Source organism: Saccoglossus kowalevskii, chromosome 17 (genome assembly GCF_978046115.1).
Source record: "Saccoglossus kowalevskii chromosome 17, keSacKowa6.1, whole genome shotgun sequence".
In the NCBI taxonomy this organism is placed as follows: Eukaryota; Metazoa; Hemichordata; class Enteropneusta; family Harrimaniidae; genus Saccoglossus; species Saccoglossus kowalevskii.
The window spans coordinates 12959473-12982046 of NC_140657.1; the positions used below are offsets into that span (position 1 = coordinate 12959473).

A 22574-nucleotide genomic window follows, 5' to 3' on the forward strand; every position below is an offset into this window, starting at 1 on the left:
GAGCGTGCTAGGCAGCCAGTTCGTAGTGTCAGCCAATCAGAGCGAGGTTCTTATATGCGGTTCTTACCCGTATTCCGGTAAAAATTATACCTCACGGCTAAACGTGTCAAGGGCGCAGCCATATTCTTTCGCAAGTCTTTATGGGTAAAGGATGTGGACGTAGCGATAAAATAGCCAGGGGTGTGAATATTTACAACGTTGGGGTATCTTATTGCACCAAGTCCATCGCAAATCTTAAGTATTGAATTCCTATTCTCAATTACATAAAATAGTAAAATGGTTAAAAAAAACGTTCCTGTCATGGGAAATTAATGTAATATTAATTGCAGTGTGTGTTGACCACCCCTCCAAAAAATATTGGTGTACATCCATTGATTGCGAAATCGTGAGAAAGACTAGATCCGGTCTATGTTCCTGCTGTAATTCTCACCCGTATTTATAATATACTTTTACCATATTGTGTGTTTTACAGTTCTCTTTAATTAGAAGAAAATGCCTAAAAAGAGAGGACAAAAGGGTAAAAAGGGGAAACAAGACGATGGTTTCAAAGACAAAGACGATAAGGTTAAGGATATGATGTCAACACTTGCTCTCGAGGACTCGGGAGATGAGATCGACGATGACTTGGCTCCGTCAAGGGGCAGGGGAAAGAGTTCCAAACCTAAAGGTTAGTCGTGTTTGTCTCGGTGCCTTTGATGGTGAAGGCGTGTTTGTCTCGGTGCCTTCGATGGTGAAGGCGTGTTTGTCTCGGTGCCTTCGATGGTGAAGGCGTGTTTGTCTCGGTGCCTTCGATGGTGAAGGCGTGTTTGTCTCGGTGCCTTCGATGGTGAAGGCGTGTTTGTCTCGGTGCCTTCGATGGTGAAGGCGTGTTTGTCTCGGTGCCTTCGATGGTGAAGGCGTGTTTGTCTCGGTGCCTTTGATGGTGAAGGCGTGTTCCGCTTTATATAGTAGTGCAATGTTGTTTAGTATAATTGCAGCTGGAACAAGATGGATTATCATTTGAAAAAGTCGCTAAAATAATCAGCGAACCGCTCACCATTGTAATAGTATACAAGTAGAAATTGCATTGTGAAGCTCATTATATTATAAATTTAACAGTTAACAAAAACAAAGAATTTTATAGAGACGTTCTTGAAGGCAATAAATTTCTCATAGTTTGAAAAATTGAATAATAAATAGAATTTATTAATTTGCTTGATGTTTCTGATGAAATTCTGTTTTTTAAAAATGTGCAACGTGACTTTATTTTGAAATGAGTAGATTTTTTTGGGTACTATTTCTAATCATTGTTATGTCGTTGGACAAACTATGTATATGTATTGAGTCGAAATTAAATCATGTTTAGTTGGAAATGTTGTAATAAAAGTTGTAATTTCAAAGTAAGATTTCTTTTTGTGTTTACCTTATTTTGGCTGATTCATGTAGCTCAATGTGTTAAAATACACATGTACAACCTTGTGACAGGGCTTGAGAAGGCACCTATTTTTTAGGCTAAAAATACCTCGACATAAAAGAATAACATTGGGAATATTGAAGGCAAACTCAATGGACATCGAGGTAGTCATACATTGTGTACATGCTTACATGAAGCTCAACCCATGGTTTGGGTATACAAAAATTATTATTTCCTTCACAAACAAGTTAATTTAATGCCAAATCTGCTGAAATTAAAACCAATCAATAATTGTCATACTGCATCATTCATTTGTCTGTGTTTAAATTTTTCTTGACAGGTGGTTTTGCACTGCTTGATGATTTGGACGATGAAAATGAAATGAACAACGAGAATGATATTGATGGAGGTGAAGATGAAGCGCCTAAAAAGGATCAAATTCAGAGTGAAAAGAGGAGAGATTTACCAGATATTGATCCGACTAAGACAGGTATGTAGTACCGTAGGTTTGGGATGCAAACATACTCTACCCGATACATTTCAATGTATGTGATCAAAACGATGCTCATAAATTTCAATTACATTGAATTTCATGAAGGCTCGAATATTTTTTTTATATAAAATATTCATGAATGTTTTATACATTTTAAGGTAGAGATGCAGGTTCGTGGGCACTTGGGAGTGAAATTTTTTTTTTTTTGCTTTTTATTATTCAAAAAGTCTTGGCTATATAGACTGTTGAAATTTTGTAGAATTGTGAATAGTGGAACATACTCAAAAAACGATTTTAAAATATAGATAACAGGTGCAAAATTATCTCTTTTGAATGCTTAGCAAGATTTAGCAAGGCTGTACATAAATAATAAAAAAAAAAAAAATGGTGAAAAAAGAAATGACAGGATCTCCATATTATGTACTGTATTTAACTTTTTACAAAACGATAATACATTTAAATTTGAAACTGTAACAGCCATTTTAAGTATGAGCATTAGCAAACTTCTTGCTGAGTGAATTGTTATGCAAATTAGCAATTATCTCAGCTTCTTTTTAGTGCACATTCCAGAACTTTAAAAAAAAATAGCTCCTAGACGCTTTGACCTTTTGTTTTGAAATTTTCACAAATGATTGACAATGTGTTTATCTTCAAAACGTCGTCGGGGCATTGTTTTTAGTTGAATAGTGTTACAGCAATCGTACAGACAACTAGCCTGGGTGTTAATTTATGCATAAACTTGAAGTAGTGAAATTTGAGCTGCTGCCCTACAAAATTGACAACTGGTAGACAGTTTTCAAGACAAAACTTTCTTTATAGTAAACAGATGTACCCATAAACCAATTTTCACAGGAAACAGAAGCATGGTTTAGAAGCTATTTTTTTAAATCACTTTTGATCAAAAAAGCACATTTTTGTGCATATTTCAAACTACAGTGTCCATAAAAATAAAATACTAACAAAACTTTAAAATTCATACAATAAGCTTTCCGAAAATATATAGTTTTGTGGACAAGGGAGATCATCTTGGTTTCCTAATTAACTAATTAAAATACCTGTCAGGTAAACTGCATCTCTACCTTAAGTGATGATTGAAAACATACTTGTTAACTGATGCATGGCAGTAAAAAACCACTAAAAAAATTTTCATAAATATATGTCAAATATTCATACCTTTATGAATTTTACTGTATATGACACATTATCTTATTTTGAATGAAATCAAGTACTATACTCTTGTATTTGCATGTTTCAAGATTTAAAGTTACTGATGACTTGTATAAAACTGTTTTGTGATTGGTGTCATGATATTTCTTTCTAAAAACTTTCAACTGCTGTTACATACTTATATTTTGCAATATAATAATTCAGGAAATGTAAAATTCTTTATAAACTATGACTTAGTCTTGATATGTGATATTTTATTTGATTATAGATGATAAACCAGCAAAGAAAATGACCAATAAAGAGAAAAAGAAACTCAAAAAAATGGTAAGTTTAAAGCGAGAGAGTCGTCACCTGCGCATGCGTCAGATGGCCATAGTGTGGCATTGTTTACAAACAAGCGTCTACCCATGAGCCTTTGCGTTTGTATGTTGTTATCGTCACTCAATTGAGCTCTACATTGACAGGAAACAAGTACTCAGTGTTTTTGAGACAGAATAAGCATCAGTTCTGTCGGCGCTTCAATTTCAGCGTGTGCGCAGGTGACGACCCTCCCGCTTTAAGTAGACAATTACTCAATGTTGTGAAACAACTCAAAGTTATGATGAAGCGTGTACAGTAATATAGTGCGATCTATTTAGTGACCTGCTCGTATGCACATTTAAAATAACAACCTTTGGTCACTCAGTAATATGAATTGATCCATAAATGATGACTTTTTGGGGAGTGTACAGCTTAGTGTGTTTCTGCAGTTAAACACAAGAACTCCGGGGTGGAGATAATAACGGGTGTAAAATATGCATTTATATCTGAATCTACTAAATTTTGTATTGTACATTAATAATTTGCAGTAACCAGTACTGATTTAGTTTCTTTTATTTTTTTGTTTCATTTCTGAACAGCAAGAATTTCAGGAGCAGTTAGGAGACTTCAGTGTTCAGAGTCAGTTCACCGTATCACAGCAAGAATCCACAGCAAAAGGTGCATTGTTGGAAAATGCCACAGATATCAAGGTATGCAAATTAGTAGTGCCCTCGTATAGCTCTAGCGCTTTCTCCAATGGCCCGATTATCAGTGCTTTGGCTTTGATACCCTTCTTACAACTTTGATAAGTTCATTACGATAGGTACTCATTTATTTAGATACTTTGTCTGTGACATTCAGCAATGCTATTGGTCTGAACAAGTTTGATTGACATGTGTATGGAACTCTCGCATAAATATGTGCGATTTGAATGTGATTTCTGTTGCACATCACCACGCATGGGTATGTAAGTTGCCCGCCCTTATGTTTCATCTGCCTTTGATATCAAAGCAGGCTGCTTTACTAATTCTGAAAATATTTAGATTATTAAAAATAGAATATTATGTAATTTTCTTTCAGATTGAAAATTTCTCCATTTCTGCTCGTGGCAAAGATCTTTTTGTAAATGCATTATTAAGTATTACGCGTGGACGCCGTTATGGTCTTGTTGGCCCCAATGGGTGAGTACTGTAAAAGGCTTAATTATTCACTGGGTTTTAATTTAGCTTATTTCGCTGACTGGAAAATGCGCTAAATTAAAACCTAGTGAATATGTAAAATTTAGCATAGAACATATTATCTAAATGATAAAACCGTGAATTTGAAACCCACTGAATATGCCTGAAATGGTAAATCAGCGAAATTTAAACCCAGTGAAAATTTGTCATTTTACAGTATATGCTGCAGAAAAAAAAAGTGCTCCACACAAAACATCTGGAACTGCAAAGACGGTTTGTCTTTTCTGTTCTTTGCATATCAATGAGCTGAACATATGAGGTTATCACCTGAGGTAAATTTTTGGTGAGCTGGTTTATACAGTGATGTCATGGGCTATTGTTTTACATGTATCAACTAGCTCTACAATTAAGTGATACATGTATTAGAGGATAACCTTTTTATCACAGGACCAACTTCAAAATTCAAAACTGTAATCTTACAAAACTACAATAAAAAATGATTTACTGATTAGGGGCCTCTAATCTCAGCCACATGTGTTTGATTGGTATTGCCAATAGTGCTCTTCATCTGAAATGTACCCAATTTGGGACAGCCCCCTCAGTGTTGAATTTTTCAAATTCTTTCTTTTTTATGTTCATCTAGCCATGGGAAGACTACATTATTGAATCATATAGCACAGAGAGTTTTAGCAATCCCGCCAAATATAGATGTTCTTATATGTGAGCAAGGTGAGATTTATTACTGTCTTGTATATTTCTCTCTACTAGTATATCAAACATAACGCAATGTGACGATTCAATGTTTCATATCAGGTCATGTGTCACTGTTTGATAATACAGTCCTTATGATAGTCCTTCATATTTATGTATGGGTCTATATTGTCAAAAATAGATTCAGTGGGCATCCTTGTTTTCCCGCAATCAACATCATACACTATTTGATAACCATGATCTTTTCCAACTAAGGTCCATTTATTTTGATATTACCTCATCACTTAATACCTTAATAAACTGGTTCTATTCAGTGCGTGTATTTAAGTGCGCCCTCTATGGTGATTCAATATGCCACCATTTTGTTTTATATCCATTGCCATATGTTAGAGTGATTCTGATTGGTTGTATGTTTTAGAGGGGCTTCCAATCAGATCTACATATTTTACCAAGATCAAATGCATGACCTCTTTATACAATCATGCACAGATTTATGTTTACATTTACATTGAGTTGGTGAAACAATGTAATTCAGATTCCGACACAACATGCATCTGTGTATATTAACTTGATTTGAATCAGAGGTATATTAGACCATGTACTCACTCATTTGACACTGTGGTAAACTGATTAAATTACAACAACATATTCAAGTAATGGGTCATTTTTTTTCTTGTTATTTAATTTTATCATTGTAGTGCTCACATCTATAATATATTTTTTTTCATTCAGAGGTGACTGCTGATGAAACACGAGCAATTGACGCGGTTTTAAATGCTGACAAAAAGAGATTGGCTTTACTAAAAGAGGTACTGTGAATATAATTATAATAATTTATCTTGTGTGGAATTATATTAGAGGTTGGAAAGTATAGAGATAAAATTTACGTTGGTTTTGACATTTGCAATTTCTTGTCGTCTTAATTCATATATACTTTTTTTTTTTAGTAGTCACTTGTTTGTGATTACAAAGTGTCAGAAATTCCAATGTTTACATCAACTTTTACTAGAGTCTACCATGTACCAGATTTGGCCATGAATTTGCCCTAGGCTGTTAAATGGGAGTTTGGGTTTTAAAAAAAAAAAATTGACGATGTTTCAGCAGTTTATAAGATGTTATTTTAATTTTTTCTGATGCTTAAAAGCGAGTCTAATTTAAGTTTGACTGTGGTCATTGACGACTATTCAAGAGTATGATGTTTATTTTTACTATCAGCTCATAGAACACCGTCCAAACTAATGCAAGACAAGACGAAGCATTGCAGTTTTGTTTGTTTTTATTTGAAACTTCTTTTAAAATATACTTTCGTAACAAATACATTTATGGATGGGCCAATTTACGACAGAATCCGGTACAATTGAACACTTGAACTATGTGACTTATTTGATGTAATTTGTTCACATTACATAACCAAAAAAAAACATTAGGAGGGAAAATATTTAGTTGTTCTCATCATATTTTATAATTTTATATTTTATTTATTTATTTATTTATTTTTTTTTATTTTTTTTATTTATTTATTTATTTATTTATTTTTATTTATTTATTTATTTATTTATTTATTTATTTATTTGTTTGTTTATTTATTTATTATGTTACATACTTTGTAGGAAAAAGAACTAGTAAAGAAAAGTGATGCTGGTGACGATTCTGTCACTGATCGGCTTAAACAGGTAAGTTTTTTGAAAGAAAAAAATAACAATTGTTTTAATTTTAAGCGAATGTCTATTGTGCAAATAATTGAGAGATGCATCAGGGGAGTAACAAAATTCATAGAGGACATGTTTTCTTTGTTTTCTACTACTCCTCATTTATTTTCATATTGTGCTCTTATATTTATTGTCCAATTATTCATCACATTCGCTAGGTATATGAAGAATTGGATGCAATTGGAGCCTCATCCGCTGAGGCGAGAGCTAGGAGAATATTAGCTGTAAGTTAACCTACTCCCAAGTATCATGAAGCTTTAGCGACTAAGTTTGCATTTTACACTTCAAACGCCATTTTACACTTCAAACGCCATTTTACACTTCAAACGCCATTTTACACTTCAAACGCCATTTTACACTTCATGCATACATGATTGCATGCGTTCAGTGATTTAAATCCATCTCCTTCATGTGCTTTCTTTAATGTAAATTAACAAATGAATTTCAATGCGACGTAAATATAGCACACATTTTTTTGGAAATATAGAAGACATTCCTCACACATTTGAATATGAATATGTATTTATGGATGGTAAAATAAGTTATAAAACTTGTGCTGCTACATGTAAAATAATTTATATTAAATTGGTTTGATGTTTTTTCAAATATATTTAAGAAAAATGGTATGAAGCGCAACCAAATTTTTGCTTTAGATGTTGTCCTTGTCTTGCTTGTGGTTCAGTGATTAGTTCAGTATACATTGATTGAATCTGTTGACAATAACAGAATTTTGTTTTGTTTTTTCACTCAAGGGTCTGGGTTTCACAGCAGAAATGCAGCAAAGGGAAACTCATCATTTTTCTGGTGGATGGAGAATGCGTGTCTCCCTAGCACGGTAATGTTTCTTATCTTGTACTCAATACAGCCTACTTAACTTCATCTTTAATTCCAGTGATGTATTTCAAGCTTGACTGCCTAATGCTTTTTCAAGTAATATGAATTCTTTTATCAGTATGTGATGTATTTAATTGTCCCCTACAGACAAAGTGTGTCCATGTTTCAACTTATTGATATGCACATGAAATCAGTTTGCAATTTAATTCAATATTAAATATTTTGCGATCTGAATCAAAATTGTCTGAATGTTTGTGTTGAAAATTCATCAAAATCTATCACTATTCTACTATTTTGAAAATCATTGGGAAGATTTAATTTCAACTTAAATACACACATGTACATAGAACATCCAGTGATGTTGTAGCACATATCATTTTTTTCGATCAAATGTACATGTGATAGTCATATTGACAGTGTGGCATCTTAGATTTTGAGGTTGGTAACTTTCACATGTTTCCATTCCAGGGCATTATTTATGGAACCAACATTATTGCTATTAGATGAACCTACCAACCATTTAGACTTGAACGCTGTCATTTGGCTAGATAAGTAAGTTTCTCTCAGAAATAATATGTATTTTTTGCTGTTTGTTAAATCAATACCAATAGGCTCTCACACACCGTCCTACACTGCATACAATTTATGGATCAATGATAGATTGATATTTTATCATATTTTTAATTTTTACACCAACTAAAACAGTTATCTTCAAAATTGGAAGAAGACTTTATTGGTTGTATCCCATGACCAACAATTTTTAGATGATGTATGTACAGATATTATACACTTAGGTACGTACCAGTAAACTTGAACCTTCACCCTTGAACCCCAACCTTTCATCCACAGATTATTTTCCATCAAATTTCTACTAGTCTAGGGAGTCTTGTAGGATATTTGGGGGTGATTTATACACGTTTAGTGGCTCTGGTATTAAAGATATGTTGAGTTAATTTACACAAGTCTAGGGAGTCTGGTAGGATATTTGGTGATGATTTATACCAGTTTTGTGACTCTGGTAAAATATGTTGAGATAATTTACACAAGTCTATGAAAGTCTTGTAGGATATTTGCGGGTGATTTATAACCAGTTTTGTGACTCTGGTAAGATATGTTGAGATAATTTACACAAGTTTAGGGAGTCTTTAGGATATTTGGTGATGATTGAGGTATGTAAATGTGTCGAAATGGGCGTAGTGCGAGTGGTTAGTGCTAGTAGCACTAATCCGAAATAGTACTAGATCTAGTGCTAAAATGGCACTAGATCTAGTGCTAAAATGGCACTAGATCTAGTGCTAATATGTACATAGTGCGAGTGGCATTGATATCGCATTGTCAACGACGTCAATACATCCCGTAATTGTCCGAAAATGAATTAATATTTATGTAAATTGTTGTATCTTTCATTCATTGGAAATGTGCTGCAGTGGGAAAATTGAGAATGTACATGAATGTCATTGTCCACGTTTGTCGTAATCACGGTTACTAAAAGAGACCTTTGAAACAACGCGATCGGCCGGGAAACTAGCTCCACGGACAGTGAAACTGCAGGTCAAACTTCGCAATTTTTACAAATTGTGAATAGATACACTGTATGAAATCGTATTGTGTGGAAGTTTGTGTTTTCAGCTTCGGTGGATATAAACTTGTAACTTGTATGTAAATGGGGGAATTCAGCGTTGATTTTTTTTAAATCGCTGACGTGCCGTTTTATTTCTAGTCGGCGCCACATTTAATGAAAATAGATCTTCAATGAAATTATGATGCCATATATGAACTAAATAAAAAAATTGTATACTCCTAGTCTAAGGTTGGGGTCCCTGTAAAACTCGGTGGATTTTGTGTGTACGGCGACCTGTGAATGGGCATGTCGCTCAGTACCGCTGGGAACCAGACAGAAAATGAACCGTTGTCTGGTTGTCATGACATTGACCTTTGCGGACATAATCAACCAATGATAAAAGTGGATTCACGCAATCCTGTTGTTACATTGTACCAAGGAGCATAGACCTTAGAATGTCTATGCAAGGAGGTACTAACGGAAGCAGCGACAACCCCTCTCAAGTGGCCATTTAAGCCTCTTAACTGACTTATTCCCCTTTGTTTCAACCCAAGTTAATCCTGACAAGGACACTGTCAAGCTCATCTTTACACAAGTAACCAGTTAGCGGAATATGATATAACCTCGCCGATTTTTTAACATGACCATATAATATATGTCTAGACACTTTCTCAGCAATAGTATTTTTTAGGAGTCCTATTATTTGTTCTAGACTCTCGAAATTTTGTTCTTGTTACAGTTGCTAATAATTAAAACATGCGAAATCTGTGAAGTTACAAGTTAGTCTGTTGAATTTCCGGTTGTGAAATGCGTATTTTAACCCTTCACAGCTAAACAAACCCAGTGCGCATACGTGATGACCGTAGTTTTGTAATGCGGCGATTTTTCGGCAGTTTTTAAATATTTTGGCGTAATTTTTTAGACATTTCAATCTTTCCGGACGCCTAAAATAGTCTATTTAAGCACCGTCCCTCAACACGGATGGTGATTTAAATTTTTATTCAAGAGCGTGTTTATTGTTACAAGCGTGAATGGGTAAGCTTCGTTTGGACAAAGAGCTGCTATCACTGTAAACAATATTAAATTATTCTTCTGATGCTCAGTTCATCTTTTGAAAACAACTATTTTTTGACTTGAAAAAAAAAATCATGCCATTTTCCCATCAAAATCCAAGCCAAAATATCGTACTACAACATCGGCAAATCTCTTCCGCGTTGCGTTCAACCTATTTAAATGAGCTATGGTGATTTGAACACATGGGCATCCTTCAGCATTTTGATTGGTTAATTAGCGATTTGACCTATTAGCTCAACTCATGCAAAAGAAACATGGCGGATACCCATACAGCATCGAACGTTTATATGCGATCGGAATCATATGCTTACGATGAAACTAAGTGAATTTTATTTGAATTTCATAACAATTCAACGAATTTATTTTTTGTGCATTATTATAATCACTACTGAATAATATTCAACAATTGTGAGACGCAGCATGACCGGATTGCGCAACCATAATCATTTGCTACTACGCAATGCAGTTGTGTTTTTATTTGAAACTTCGTTGAGAATATACTTTCGTTACCAATAAAATAAAAACAAATGTATTTGAAAAATGACACTGGGCGATATTGTAATGAAATTGCAGGCGGTCTACTTTTTAATTCAACAAGAATTATTAATTATTATTGTTAACTCTGCAATAGTTTCTTTCGTCTTAGGTGGCCCAACTGACGGTGTTGAAAGTCTGCTTAGTTAGATACTTCAATGATGAAAATGGAAGTCCCCAAAAAATATTTGATGATTATTTTTTGAAATTCTGAGCCCAAAATAAGTGCCCACCAGCCGTGAAATCCCCAGGGAGATTTTCGGATGGCTAATTTACGACGGCATATAAAGAAAGTATTATTATGGATATCTCGCGTATATTGCCGATGTTTTATACTGTTTGTAGTTTGAATATGAAAGTGGTTGTTGATGCCCCTCCTATTATTCGACGTCGTTGACAATGCGATAACAATGCCACTCGCACTGTGCACATTTTAGCACTAGATCTAGTGCCATTTTAGCACTAGATCTAGTGCCATTTTAGCACTAGATCTAGTACTTTTTCGGATTAGTGCTACTAGCACTAACCACTCGCACTACGCCCATTTCGACACATTTACATACATGGATGATTTATACCAGTTTTGTGACTCTGGTAAAATATCTTGAGTTAATTTACACAAGTCTAGGGAGTCTTGTAGGATATTTGGTGATGATTTATACCAGTTTTGTGACTCTGGTAAGATATGTTGAGATAATTTACACAAGTCTAGAGAGTCTTGTAGGGTATCTGGTGGTAATTTGTATCAGTCTAGGGCAGCAGATATGATATATGGGGTGATTTCCTTTGATTACAAAACACAACCTTACTTAACAAGCTTAATAAAGTTGAAAGTATTATTCATTTTCAGATAACCAGAAGCTTTATTACTACAAAGGAAATTATAGTAAGTCGATACTCGGCCAAATCAGGTTTCTATTTTCATATTCTGATTGTCAAATACTCAGCATTAAAACACATCATTTGCTAAATACATTCTCACCATAGTAGCGCTAGGAAAGTTACTAGTTGACATGGGAAACTACTGGGTAGTACATCAACTACTAGTAGTTGCCCCGGATGACGTTACTCACCACGTGACTTGCGATTTCTAATATGCAAAACAACCGAAGAAAAACTACCCAATTTAGCTTCACTTCTCCACCTGGTAGAACATATTTTTGGTTCCAATGTTCCCTCATGGAAATACATGTAGACGTATACTTGTGTCGTCATGGTCATGCAATACATACTGGTGTACTGTATTTTATTGAATGGTTTTTAAATATGAAGAATTTAAACTTGGGTTATAAACCTTCATTCAGGCATTCCAAAAGTTTGCTTGGAGGTCGCACAATTACACTCCATATGACATGGGCAGCATACAACTCCATTAGAAGTGCATCTTTAATAGAATTACTTGTAAAGCAATAGTTGAATCAACAAGATATATTGTATACTAAATAATTTAAAATATGATTTATTTGGGGTCATTAATGTAAACAATGCAGTACTTGTAAATATTAATTATATTAATACTTAATCATTTGTCATACAATGAACACAATTGTCAATAACAATAAGGATTTTGATCACATGACTTGTCAAGTCACATGACCAAATCTTCCTCACTTCTATCCTATTCATAGACAGACTGTTTTGTATTTTCACAATATTTCTTGTAATTTCAGATACATTTAAAAAGATGTTTGTACAGAAAAGAAAAGAACAGTATAAAGAATATGAAAAACAGGTAATGAATTCTGTGTGAATTTTCGCTTGGATGAAGAATAAATCAAGTGAAAATTCAAAATAATATTTTAGTGACAGGTGACATTGATGTCACAGTACCATTGCAAATACAAATGTTTACATCAACAGTAAAATCCTTTATTTACACTTGTAATGATTTTTTCGCTATTTTTGCTAAAAGGATGAATATGCCTTTTTTTCCTATATTTCACATTCAACTCGTCAAAAATCAGTGAAAATAACTACCATACAAAACACCAATAAAGTCTTTTCAGCAAAAATTAATTCCAGGTAAAAAAATGTATTTTACAGTAGAGTGTTTTGCCACAGATACCATATTCCATTTATGGGACTATGTGACATGGCTGTGTGACCATCTTTCTATCATGATGGCATTATGACAATTTAATGAGCTATCCTGGTGTCAACCAAGGTTTCCCTAAAATCATATCTGTTACTGAGTGAATCTCAGCCAGTGGATTTAATCTTCCATTGAGTTTGAGACAACCCAGTATACATTGATATCTGACTATTTTGTTTTTATAGGAGAAAAAACTAAAGGAATTGAAATCCAGGGGACAATCATCAAAGCAAGCCGTAAGTATTTCTCAGTCAGATTAAACTCTGTTGCAGATGGAGGATTCAGTTGATTTTAATTCTGGTCACAAGTGTATATTATTACCAATCTATGCAAATAACATTTTGATCATGCAAATAGAGCAACTAATCAGATCTTCTGTTACAGGCAGATTTCTTTGAAAGGCAGTTTCTAATTGGTTGACACAATACAACACAAGAAAGCTTCTTGATGTATACATTTTTGAGATTGGAGCATTGTGTTATTACGTTTTTTTTTAACTGTTTTTTACGTTCACTGGTGTTCTTTAATTATAGATGCTCTTATATGTTTTACTGATTCATACCATGTACTTTTTACTTGAATGCTAGAAAAATATATACAGACTTAATTTGAATGATTTATTTTTGCAGGAAAAGAAAACAAAAGAAGCACTAACGAGAAAACAAGAGAAAGGAAGAAAAAAAGGTCATGAAAATGAGGAAACAGCACCTGTAGAATTATTGAAAAGGCCACGGGAGTACACTGTCAAGTTTACGTTTCCCAACCCGCCGTCGTTGAACCCACCAATACTGGGATTACATTGTGAGTTTTGTAAAGTATACAAATATTGTGTGCTGCTTCACAATTTAAAATACACTTTGCTTCGCACTGTTAAAATTTCACATCTCTACTACAAGTAAAACACATTTATTAACAACAAAGGTAAATATTAGGGGTGGGTTATAGTGGGCCAGTGTTGAAGGATTTTTCACAATTTCCTGTTTTAAAATTGACGTAATTATTGATTTTGACAGTTGCCGTGAAGTTTTCAGGTTTTTTCCAGGACAAAATACTTTGGGGGGGGGGGGGGGATAAAATCAGAATGTCCTAATAATTCATTATAACCATAAGTACTAAGTGTTTGTAATGAAATGAAATTTTGAGATATGGTGTGAACTTTTTACCATAGGAACCAATAGTAAGGTCCAAAAATCACAATTTTAATAATTGTTTGACCTGCATTTTGTGCAAAAATGAGTTTGCTTACCATACATTTCAGTGAACAGCATAAAATAAAACCATAGTGTAAATGTCAAGAAAATCTAGCATTGTTTTAGTGGCTGCCAACTACCTTAATTTTGAAACTATTTTCAGTCTCTTTTTTTTTTTCTGATGTTAATTTTTCAGCTTGTACCTTCGGTTATCCTGGACAGAAAGAACTTTTTAAAGATATAGATTTTGGAATTGATTTGTCCTCCAGAAGTGAGTATTCTCTTTATCTCAGCAAATGTGCTTTGCAAGTCAACTTTTGTAACCAAGACATGAATGTAAAGATGGACCATTTCATTGGTTACCCACTCTCTGCTAGCTGGAATTGTGTTCACCTCCACAGTCTGTGAGTAACCATGATGTTGATTGGCTGACAGTATGCTGCTAATCTGCATATGCTAATTTTTTTGATAATGGATGCCAGTTCTGTTTTTCCTCTTGCACACTTCATCAACTGATAGTTGCTACAGGAAAAAAAGAGCTCCATGCATCACTCTATCCTTTATGACGTTATGATAAATTTACATGTGCAAAATTTTACCAATTTGTTAATGGAAAACTAGTTGTTAATTTTCCATTTGGTCCAAAAATTACAAAATTTACACCAAAATGTTGTGGAAAAAATGGTGGTGTCCAACAAAATCCCATAATGAATTGACCTTTAATTAAAATGAGTTTGACATTCTTGTTTGGTGGCTATCTGTGAATGTTTGACTGTATTATCTGTTATTTGACTCATGATGGGCCTCTTAAAGAAACTCTTCATTAAACTACACTATAAGTAGTCTGTGTTGAATACGTTTTATTTGCAGTTGCTATTGTTGGACCGAATGGTGTTGGGAAGTCAACTTTTCTGAAACTTTTGACAGGTGACCTTGTGCCGGTAAGTTGATTTCATAGCAGTTCTTTATGACTGAAATGATTTGCCTAATAATGCCTGAAAGAAGACTTAAAGTGTATATAACTTTGAAAGTAGAACATAATGATGGGTAGATATTTTTGCCAGGCATGTGATTTTTAATGACAATTACGATCATTAGGTCTATAAATTGCCTGGCCTTAAATATATCTAAGCAGTTATTCTGAGAAAACAAAAAAATTGAAAAACCCTCAGTATTATCATTTCCAATGGCATCCCCACAAACACAATTATGGTGTCAATTATTGCCACCTAGAAGGTACACATGGGAGGGGAAAAAAAGTTTCTCTTATTATTTCCATGTTGTGTTGTCATTTCCAAGTGGTTATATAGGATAGCTAATTTTTGACTCCCATGTGCGAAGCACAAAATGGGAGTCTTTGCAGTTAGTGTGTCTGTATGTGTGTGTGTGTATGTGTGTATGTGTGTGTGTGTGTGTATGTGTGTCCGACTGTTCCACTGCTATCTCAAGAACCATACATCGGTTTTTGATGAAACTTGGTGCATAGATGCTCTGGGCCAATGCGCAGATTTGATTAGGTTTTGGTAAAAATCCATGCTCGTTAATTACCTAATTTGCATGATAATTAGCTAATTTTTAGCTGTTCTATGACTGTTCCACTGATATCTAAAGAACCACTCATTGGATTTTGATGAAACTTGGTACATAGATGCTCTGAACATATGCGCAGATTTGATTAATTTTTGGTAAAAATCCGTGCATATTAATTACCTAATTTGCATGATAATTAGCTATTTTTTAGTGGTTCCATGACTGTTCCACTGATATCTAAACAACCACTCATTGGATTTCGATGAAACTTGGTACATAGATGCTCTGAACTAATGCTAGGTTTTGATTAGTTTTTGGTAATAATCCGTGGATACTAATTACCTAATTTGCATAATGATTAGTCAATTTTCGGTTTTTCCACTGATATCTCAAGTACTAATCATCACATTTCAATGAAACTTGGTACATAGATGTCATACGACACTGCACAGACCTGATAGTTTTTATGGTAATATCAGTACATATTAATTACCTAATTTGCATAATTAATTAATTTTCAGCATTTGATATAAGTAGTTAGCATTACATTTCAATGAAACTTGGTACTTACATACTCAAGGACTATGCAGAGATTGATTGTTTTCGATAAATATTTGTGCATATTAATCACCTAATTTGCATAATTAGTTAATTTTCAGCTTTTCCACGGGTATCTCAAGTACTAATCATCGCATTTCAATGAAACTTGGTACATAGATCCTTTAGGACTATGCAGAGACCTGATTAGTTTTAGGGTAAATAATTGTGCATATTAATTACCTAATTTGCATAATTAATTTTCAGCTTTTCTACTGATATCTAAAGTACTAATCATCACATTTCAATGAATCTAGAATTATGCAGACCCAATTAGTTTCCGGTAAATATTTGTGCATATTAATCACCTAATTTGCATAATTAACCAACTTTCACACTGATATCTCAGGTACTATACATCACATATCAATGAATGTACATGGATGCTGTAGGACAATAGACAGACCTGAATAATTGTGGGTTAAAATCTGTACATATTAATTACCTAATTTGCATAATTAACCAATTTTAAGCTTTCACACTGATATCTAAAGTACCGTAAAAACTCCAAAATTTCGACCGGTTTTAAATAATTGGTGTTAGAAATGTGACGTGTTTTTAGAGTCAAAATTAAGGTGCATTTTCGGACGGTCAAATTTTTCAGAATAGAAATCAGCAAAAAAAATTGGGATGATAGACAGTGTGCTTCATTAGTTTTTAAAAAATGCAATGTCCGTCAATTGACGTAAACTTCCTCATGTTTCACGGTAAAAGCAAAGGTCGTGGCCGAGTTGTAACTCAAAATCTAAACAAAGTCATCAATCAGTATTATGACAAGCAAAACAAAACATCAAGACGCGGAGAAGAGGTCAGCACAAAACTAATAGGTCAAAAGACAAAGCTGTCTCGCACTACCTAGGATAACTTGCGAATGTTCGAAGTACAGGTACCCATTGGACAAAAGATACATGGAAGTTTAGCAAACGATCTCCCCGACCCAGTGCAATGTATCCGGTTAGAATCAAAGCTCACGTGTCCCTTATTTGAGGGACCAAATTCTGCCGTAAATTCGCCCTTGGATTAAAAAATAAAATGGGATTTAAGAAAATAAAATGGGACTTTTAAGGTGTATTTTGGCGTCATTTTTCGGACATTTCAATCAATCCTGCCGGCTAAAATAGAGTCTAAGTTTTACCGTAGTCATTGACGTCTGTCTATTCAAGAGTACACGTGTATGATTTTTATCGTGACTAGCGTGAGCGGGTAAGCTTCCTTTCGAGAATGAGCTGTTATCACTGTGAACAATGTTAAATTATTCTTCAGATGACCAGTTTATTTTTTAAAAACAACTAATTTTTTTATTTAAAAAAAATCATGCCGTTTTCGCATCAAAATCCAAGCCAAAATATCGTACTACAACATCAATCTCTTCCGCATTGCGTTCAATAACATTAACATATTTAAATAAGCTATGGTAATTTGAACACGTTGGCATCATCCAGCTTTTTGATTGGTTAATTAGCGATTTGACCTATTTGACCTAAGAGAACATGGCGGATATCCTACAGCATCAAACGTTTATATGAGACCGGAATCATTCGCTTACGATGAAACTAAGTTGACTTTTATTTGTATTTCATAACCATTCAACAAATTTATTTTGTGTACATTATTATAATCACTACTGAGTACAGTAATAATCAACAATTCAGAAACGCAGCATGCCGAGGTTTTTGTGTTCGTTTTTATTTGAAACTTCGTTTATTTAGAATATATTTTCGTTACCAATAAAATAAAAATCTCTCAGTCAATCAGAAACCCGGATTCATGCCTTTGAGGAAGGTCCCGTTTGAACGCTCACATCGGTTTTTTTTTTCGTTTGGGGGAAAACTAAAACTGGTCGCAATTTTCGAATAAGAATGAGTCGGCAATTTTTAGTGGAGTCGAAAATTTGGAGGTAAATAAAACACCAAAACCCGGCAAATAAATAGGCGGTCGATTTTTTAGAGGGGTCGAAGTTTTGGAGTTTTCACGGTACTAATTATTCCATTTCAATGAAACTTAGTACAAAGATGCTCTAGGACAATGTACAAACCTAATTAGTTTGGGGTAAAAATCTGTTCATATTAATTCCCTAATAAGCATAATAATTCATAATTTTTTGGTTCTAATCACATTTCAATTAAACTTGGAGACATAGATTTTCTGTTACATTGCGCAGACCTCATTAGTTTTACACTCAAATCTGGTCATATTAATTTTCTGATTTGCATAATTACTTTTCAGCTAAGTAATTTCGAATTATATTTAATGTGTCTCCAATACTCTCAGCACATGGGAGTTCTTTCTAAGCTTTCTTTGATTTAAAATGCTGACAATTTTAGAACACTACAAATTCTTGATCTAAATGAAAACAAGCAAATAAGAAAAAGGGCATATGCAAACTTGTTTCCATGGAAACTGATTTTCTGCTCTATAGTCCTACTTCTTAAAGCGAGGGAGTCGTCACCTGCACATGCTATAGCGTGTTGTTTACAAACAAGCAACTACCCATGAGCCTTTGCGCTTTAGTGTGCGTTGTTATCGTTGCATGGGATATCGTTGTCTACCCAATGAGCCTTTGTGTTTTTAGTGTGCGTTGTTATCGTTGCTTGGGACTCAATCCCGCGTATGTGTAGGTGACGACCCCTCCGCTTTAAGTTGGTCAAAATGCAGGTGAACTCGCGTTCATAATTCAAAAACTGATTTGGTTATTCCAAATTTTTTCTTCAAACTTTCAAATATCCAGTTACAAAGACTCACTTCCTGTCCTGGTGACCTTGTTTAATTTCTGAGTTAGTGTGCCTATGCTAATAAACAATATTCGTCTGACTTTGTCTATGTTATAGTTAATGTATTAGTTAGATATGTATGAAAAAAAACAATTCATGTGTGATTTGATTTCAGCTGCAAGGAGAAAGACGTAAAAATCACCGTCTTCGTATCGGTATGTATAGTCAACATTCAGCGGATCAGTTAGATTTAGAAGAATCGTCCGTCGAGTATTTACAGGTATGTGCCATATATGCAATGTACATCATGTAAAAAATGGGGGGCACAATTCATGCCTAACTCTTGTTATTTTTACCATTCACACAGACTAGAACATAGCAAACTCTGCCTAACTTTCTAACATACAAAGGTTAACAAATCTTGCCTAACTATGCTATATTTGCTGCACTGGTGTGCTTGCCACATGATCAAGTCTTTCATAAATTCCGCATAAAGTCCATATTGTATGTATACTCCCACTTCACTTTCTTGATATTGACAAACCCAGTTTTACTCGTCATATTTCACTTTCTATCTACAGAGGCTATTTAATTTAAATTATCAAGATGCTAGGAAGACATTGGGAAGATTTGGTTTAGTCAGCTACGCTCATACAATCCGAATTAAAGATCTATCAGGGGGACAGAAATCCAGAGTTGCGTTTGCTGATCTGTCCTGTAGGGAACCAGACGTCTTGATCATGGTAAGTTGTAATGGCTTAAGAAAGTGTCATAGCTGGACAGAATAAATGTATGTAATGTTTACTGTGTATATATGCTTCTCTGGGTCATTATTTAACATAGCATACATCTATTTCTCTGAGGAATTTTAAGTTACCCAAGAAAAATCAAGCCCATTTCTCGATGTGTAGGAATGGTTCAGGTGCAGTTGATAGCATAATTCTATATAACCCCATGTGACCACCTTTTGACCAATCATGGCACAGAATTTGGAAATGATGTGTTATAGTATTGACCTTCACTTCAATAACTTTATTTATTAGGTGCCTCTGATTGAATTTATCTTCAAGAGCAGTAGTTGTTGCAGTGCATCCTGTTTGATATTAGTTTCCATAGCAACGTATATTTGTCTACACGAAATATAAACGTAGGCTACATGACAATGATCACTGTTCAAGCTTACCCATCCATCCACTCTTGTTTGTCTGTCTCAAATGTATAAGTGTACATAACGATATTTTTTCATGCAATGGCTTTATTTATCTAATCTCTGTAGGATGAACCGACAAATAATCTAGATATAGAATCAATTGATGCCTTGGCTGATGCTATGAATCATTTTGAAGGAGGTAAGTACAGTGATTAACATGTGCAAATCATCAGAGTCATAGTGTATCAACCTTGCATATTTTGTTACTCTAATTCAATAAAAGTATGCCCTCTATGGCAAAAATGACAACTTGAGGTATTGAGGTCACAGTTGTAAGCACTTCAACTTTTTTTTATTTATTTCAATCAAATAAAAGTATGCCCTCTATGGGGAAAATGACAACTTGGGGTATTGAGGTCACTGTTGTAAGCACATCAACTTTGTTTATTTGTTATTTCAATCGAATAAAAGTATGCCCTCTATGGCAAAAATCTTCAGGTTTTTTAGGCCACTGATGTGTAAGTACTGCAATTTCCCCTTGAGATGAAAAGTATTAATAAACGTAACCAAACAACTGCACCACACAGACATGAATTCTTTTTGATGTCATTGACTTTCGATTCCATGAAGGATTTTAGATCCATATTACATAGTTGTTGTTATTTCATATACGCAGTGACGAATGCTGTATTATTACTATTATCCTCGGGGACGGACATCCAGGCATTTTCACCGCCTGGCAACCCTCGGGGTGAAAACAAAGACCAAAAACTCGCAGAAAACGGTACTTTGCGATGGTTGTTGAGACTCCCCTGAACAGTGTAACAAGATTAGCCCTACGTGTGTAACATATATGAATTTGGTTGTTCAGGATTACTTCAAAGTTGAGTTTGTATTGTTTTCTTGAATTTTCACCTGCTCAACCGGCGTTCCACAGTGCGTGTCTTAGCAATGTGGAACGTTTTATGACGTAGCTCCACCCCGAGGATATTGGTTTAGTTCAGATGTGAAACAATGCCCTCTCTCGCAGTGTAAAGTCATGATATTCAATAAATATCACAATATACAGTCAATTCTTCAGGAAAGGTAAACCAATATGCAATATTGGTTTATTATTTTCTGTGTAATTTTCTGAATCTGACCTGATGCCTGCTAAAAATTAACACTCTCAAAGTATGTAACATTGTGCACTGTTTTATTTCTTTTTCAGGTGTTATCATAGTGAGTCACGATGCTCGTTTGATTTTGGAAACTGACTGTCAGCTTTGGGTCGTAGAAGACCAGACCATTAATGAAGTAGATGGGGATTTTGATGACTATAAACGTGAAGTATTAGAACAGTTAGGAGAGCAAATAGCTGAAGCCACAAAACCTTTCAGTAAATAAATTGTTGGGTGGACAATAGCACTTGCATTGTTTGTAGCCTTCAATGAACTGTTATTTTCTTCAGCAATCTGCAAGTCAACAGCGTCCAACATCTTAAACAAGGTGATTATCTACCAGAACTTTAAAGTCAACTTTAGTCTCCATTCACAGATTTTTTTCCCACAAATTTTGATCAACAGATAGTGACAAATTATTTCTATCTGTTACAAAATTAACAATATTGGCGTTCAAAGTAGTAATTACAAGTCGCCTTGTTATTTACAAATTGTTGAGGATGACGAAAAACAGAAACATTTCATTCCGAGAATGATAACATTTGTGTTGACACTCAGTTACATAGGAAACATAAAAAAGACAAATTTTACAATCAGTAATATGTTAACATGAGTGTTATCTCAACATACAACAGTAAGCTGCACTGTCATATTGTACATGAAGAAAAGAAATATGTTCTAAACATTTTTATATCTACAATAAATAGAGCATACAAAGTAATGGTGGTATTATTTATTATGCTATGTCGTGTGCACTGTTCAGTTGCCTGTATGATCCTGTATCATATGAGCAACTGTGATATCTGTGTTCCTGTTTGTTTAATAGGGGTTATATTTTTCATTTGATCCCCCACTACATGATATTTCAACCCTGTGTTTGTTCGTTCCCAGTAGACGTAGTACGGAACAATAAGACTTGTGTTTTGGACGTAACAGGATCAATTTGACATGATTTATTTTATGCTTAGATTAAAATTATTATCACTGATTTAACCATCTAGTTAGTCATCATATCCTGTCATTTATGTTTTCTGAGCACAGCCAAACACCAAATGCAGAGAACATTTTTTTTTCTGTTGTGTAAATCTTCTGTTGTGGTGACTAATATAACGTAGACAACTGAAAGTGAACAATGCTCACAGAAATGAGATCACATGTTTTTTAATGTCAGAGTAAATTGCATATTGGAA

At 34.3% G+C, this 22574-nt stretch overlaps 1 protein-coding gene across 1 annotated transcript; it reads left to right on the top strand.

Annotated features, from left to right (window-relative positions):
- Positions 1 to 151: 151 nt before the first annotated feature.
- On the top strand, positions 152 to 22105 carry LOC100373252 (ATP-binding cassette sub-family F member 1-like). Its single transcript, XM_085492264.1, has 23 exons — positions 152 to 238; positions 473 to 667; positions 1734 to 1883; positions 3322 to 3377; positions 3953 to 4063; positions 4434 to 4534; positions 5175 to 5260; positions 5975 to 6051; positions 6853 to 6915; positions 7110 to 7175; positions 7704 to 7786; positions 8254 to 8337; positions 8491 to 8579; positions 11805 to 11840; positions 12625 to 12686; positions 13232 to 13282; positions 13676 to 13847; positions 14433 to 14507; positions 15107 to 15177; positions 19250 to 19354; positions 19656 to 19817; positions 20351 to 20423; positions 21435 to 22105. The coding sequence occupies exons 2-23, from the start codon at positions 493 to 495 to the stop codon at positions 21608 to 21610; spliced, it is 2124 nt and encodes a 707-aa protein (XP_085348390.1). The 5' UTR covers positions 152 to 238; positions 473 to 492; the 3' UTR covers positions 21611 to 22105.
- Positions 22106 to 22574: the final 469 nt, after the last annotated feature.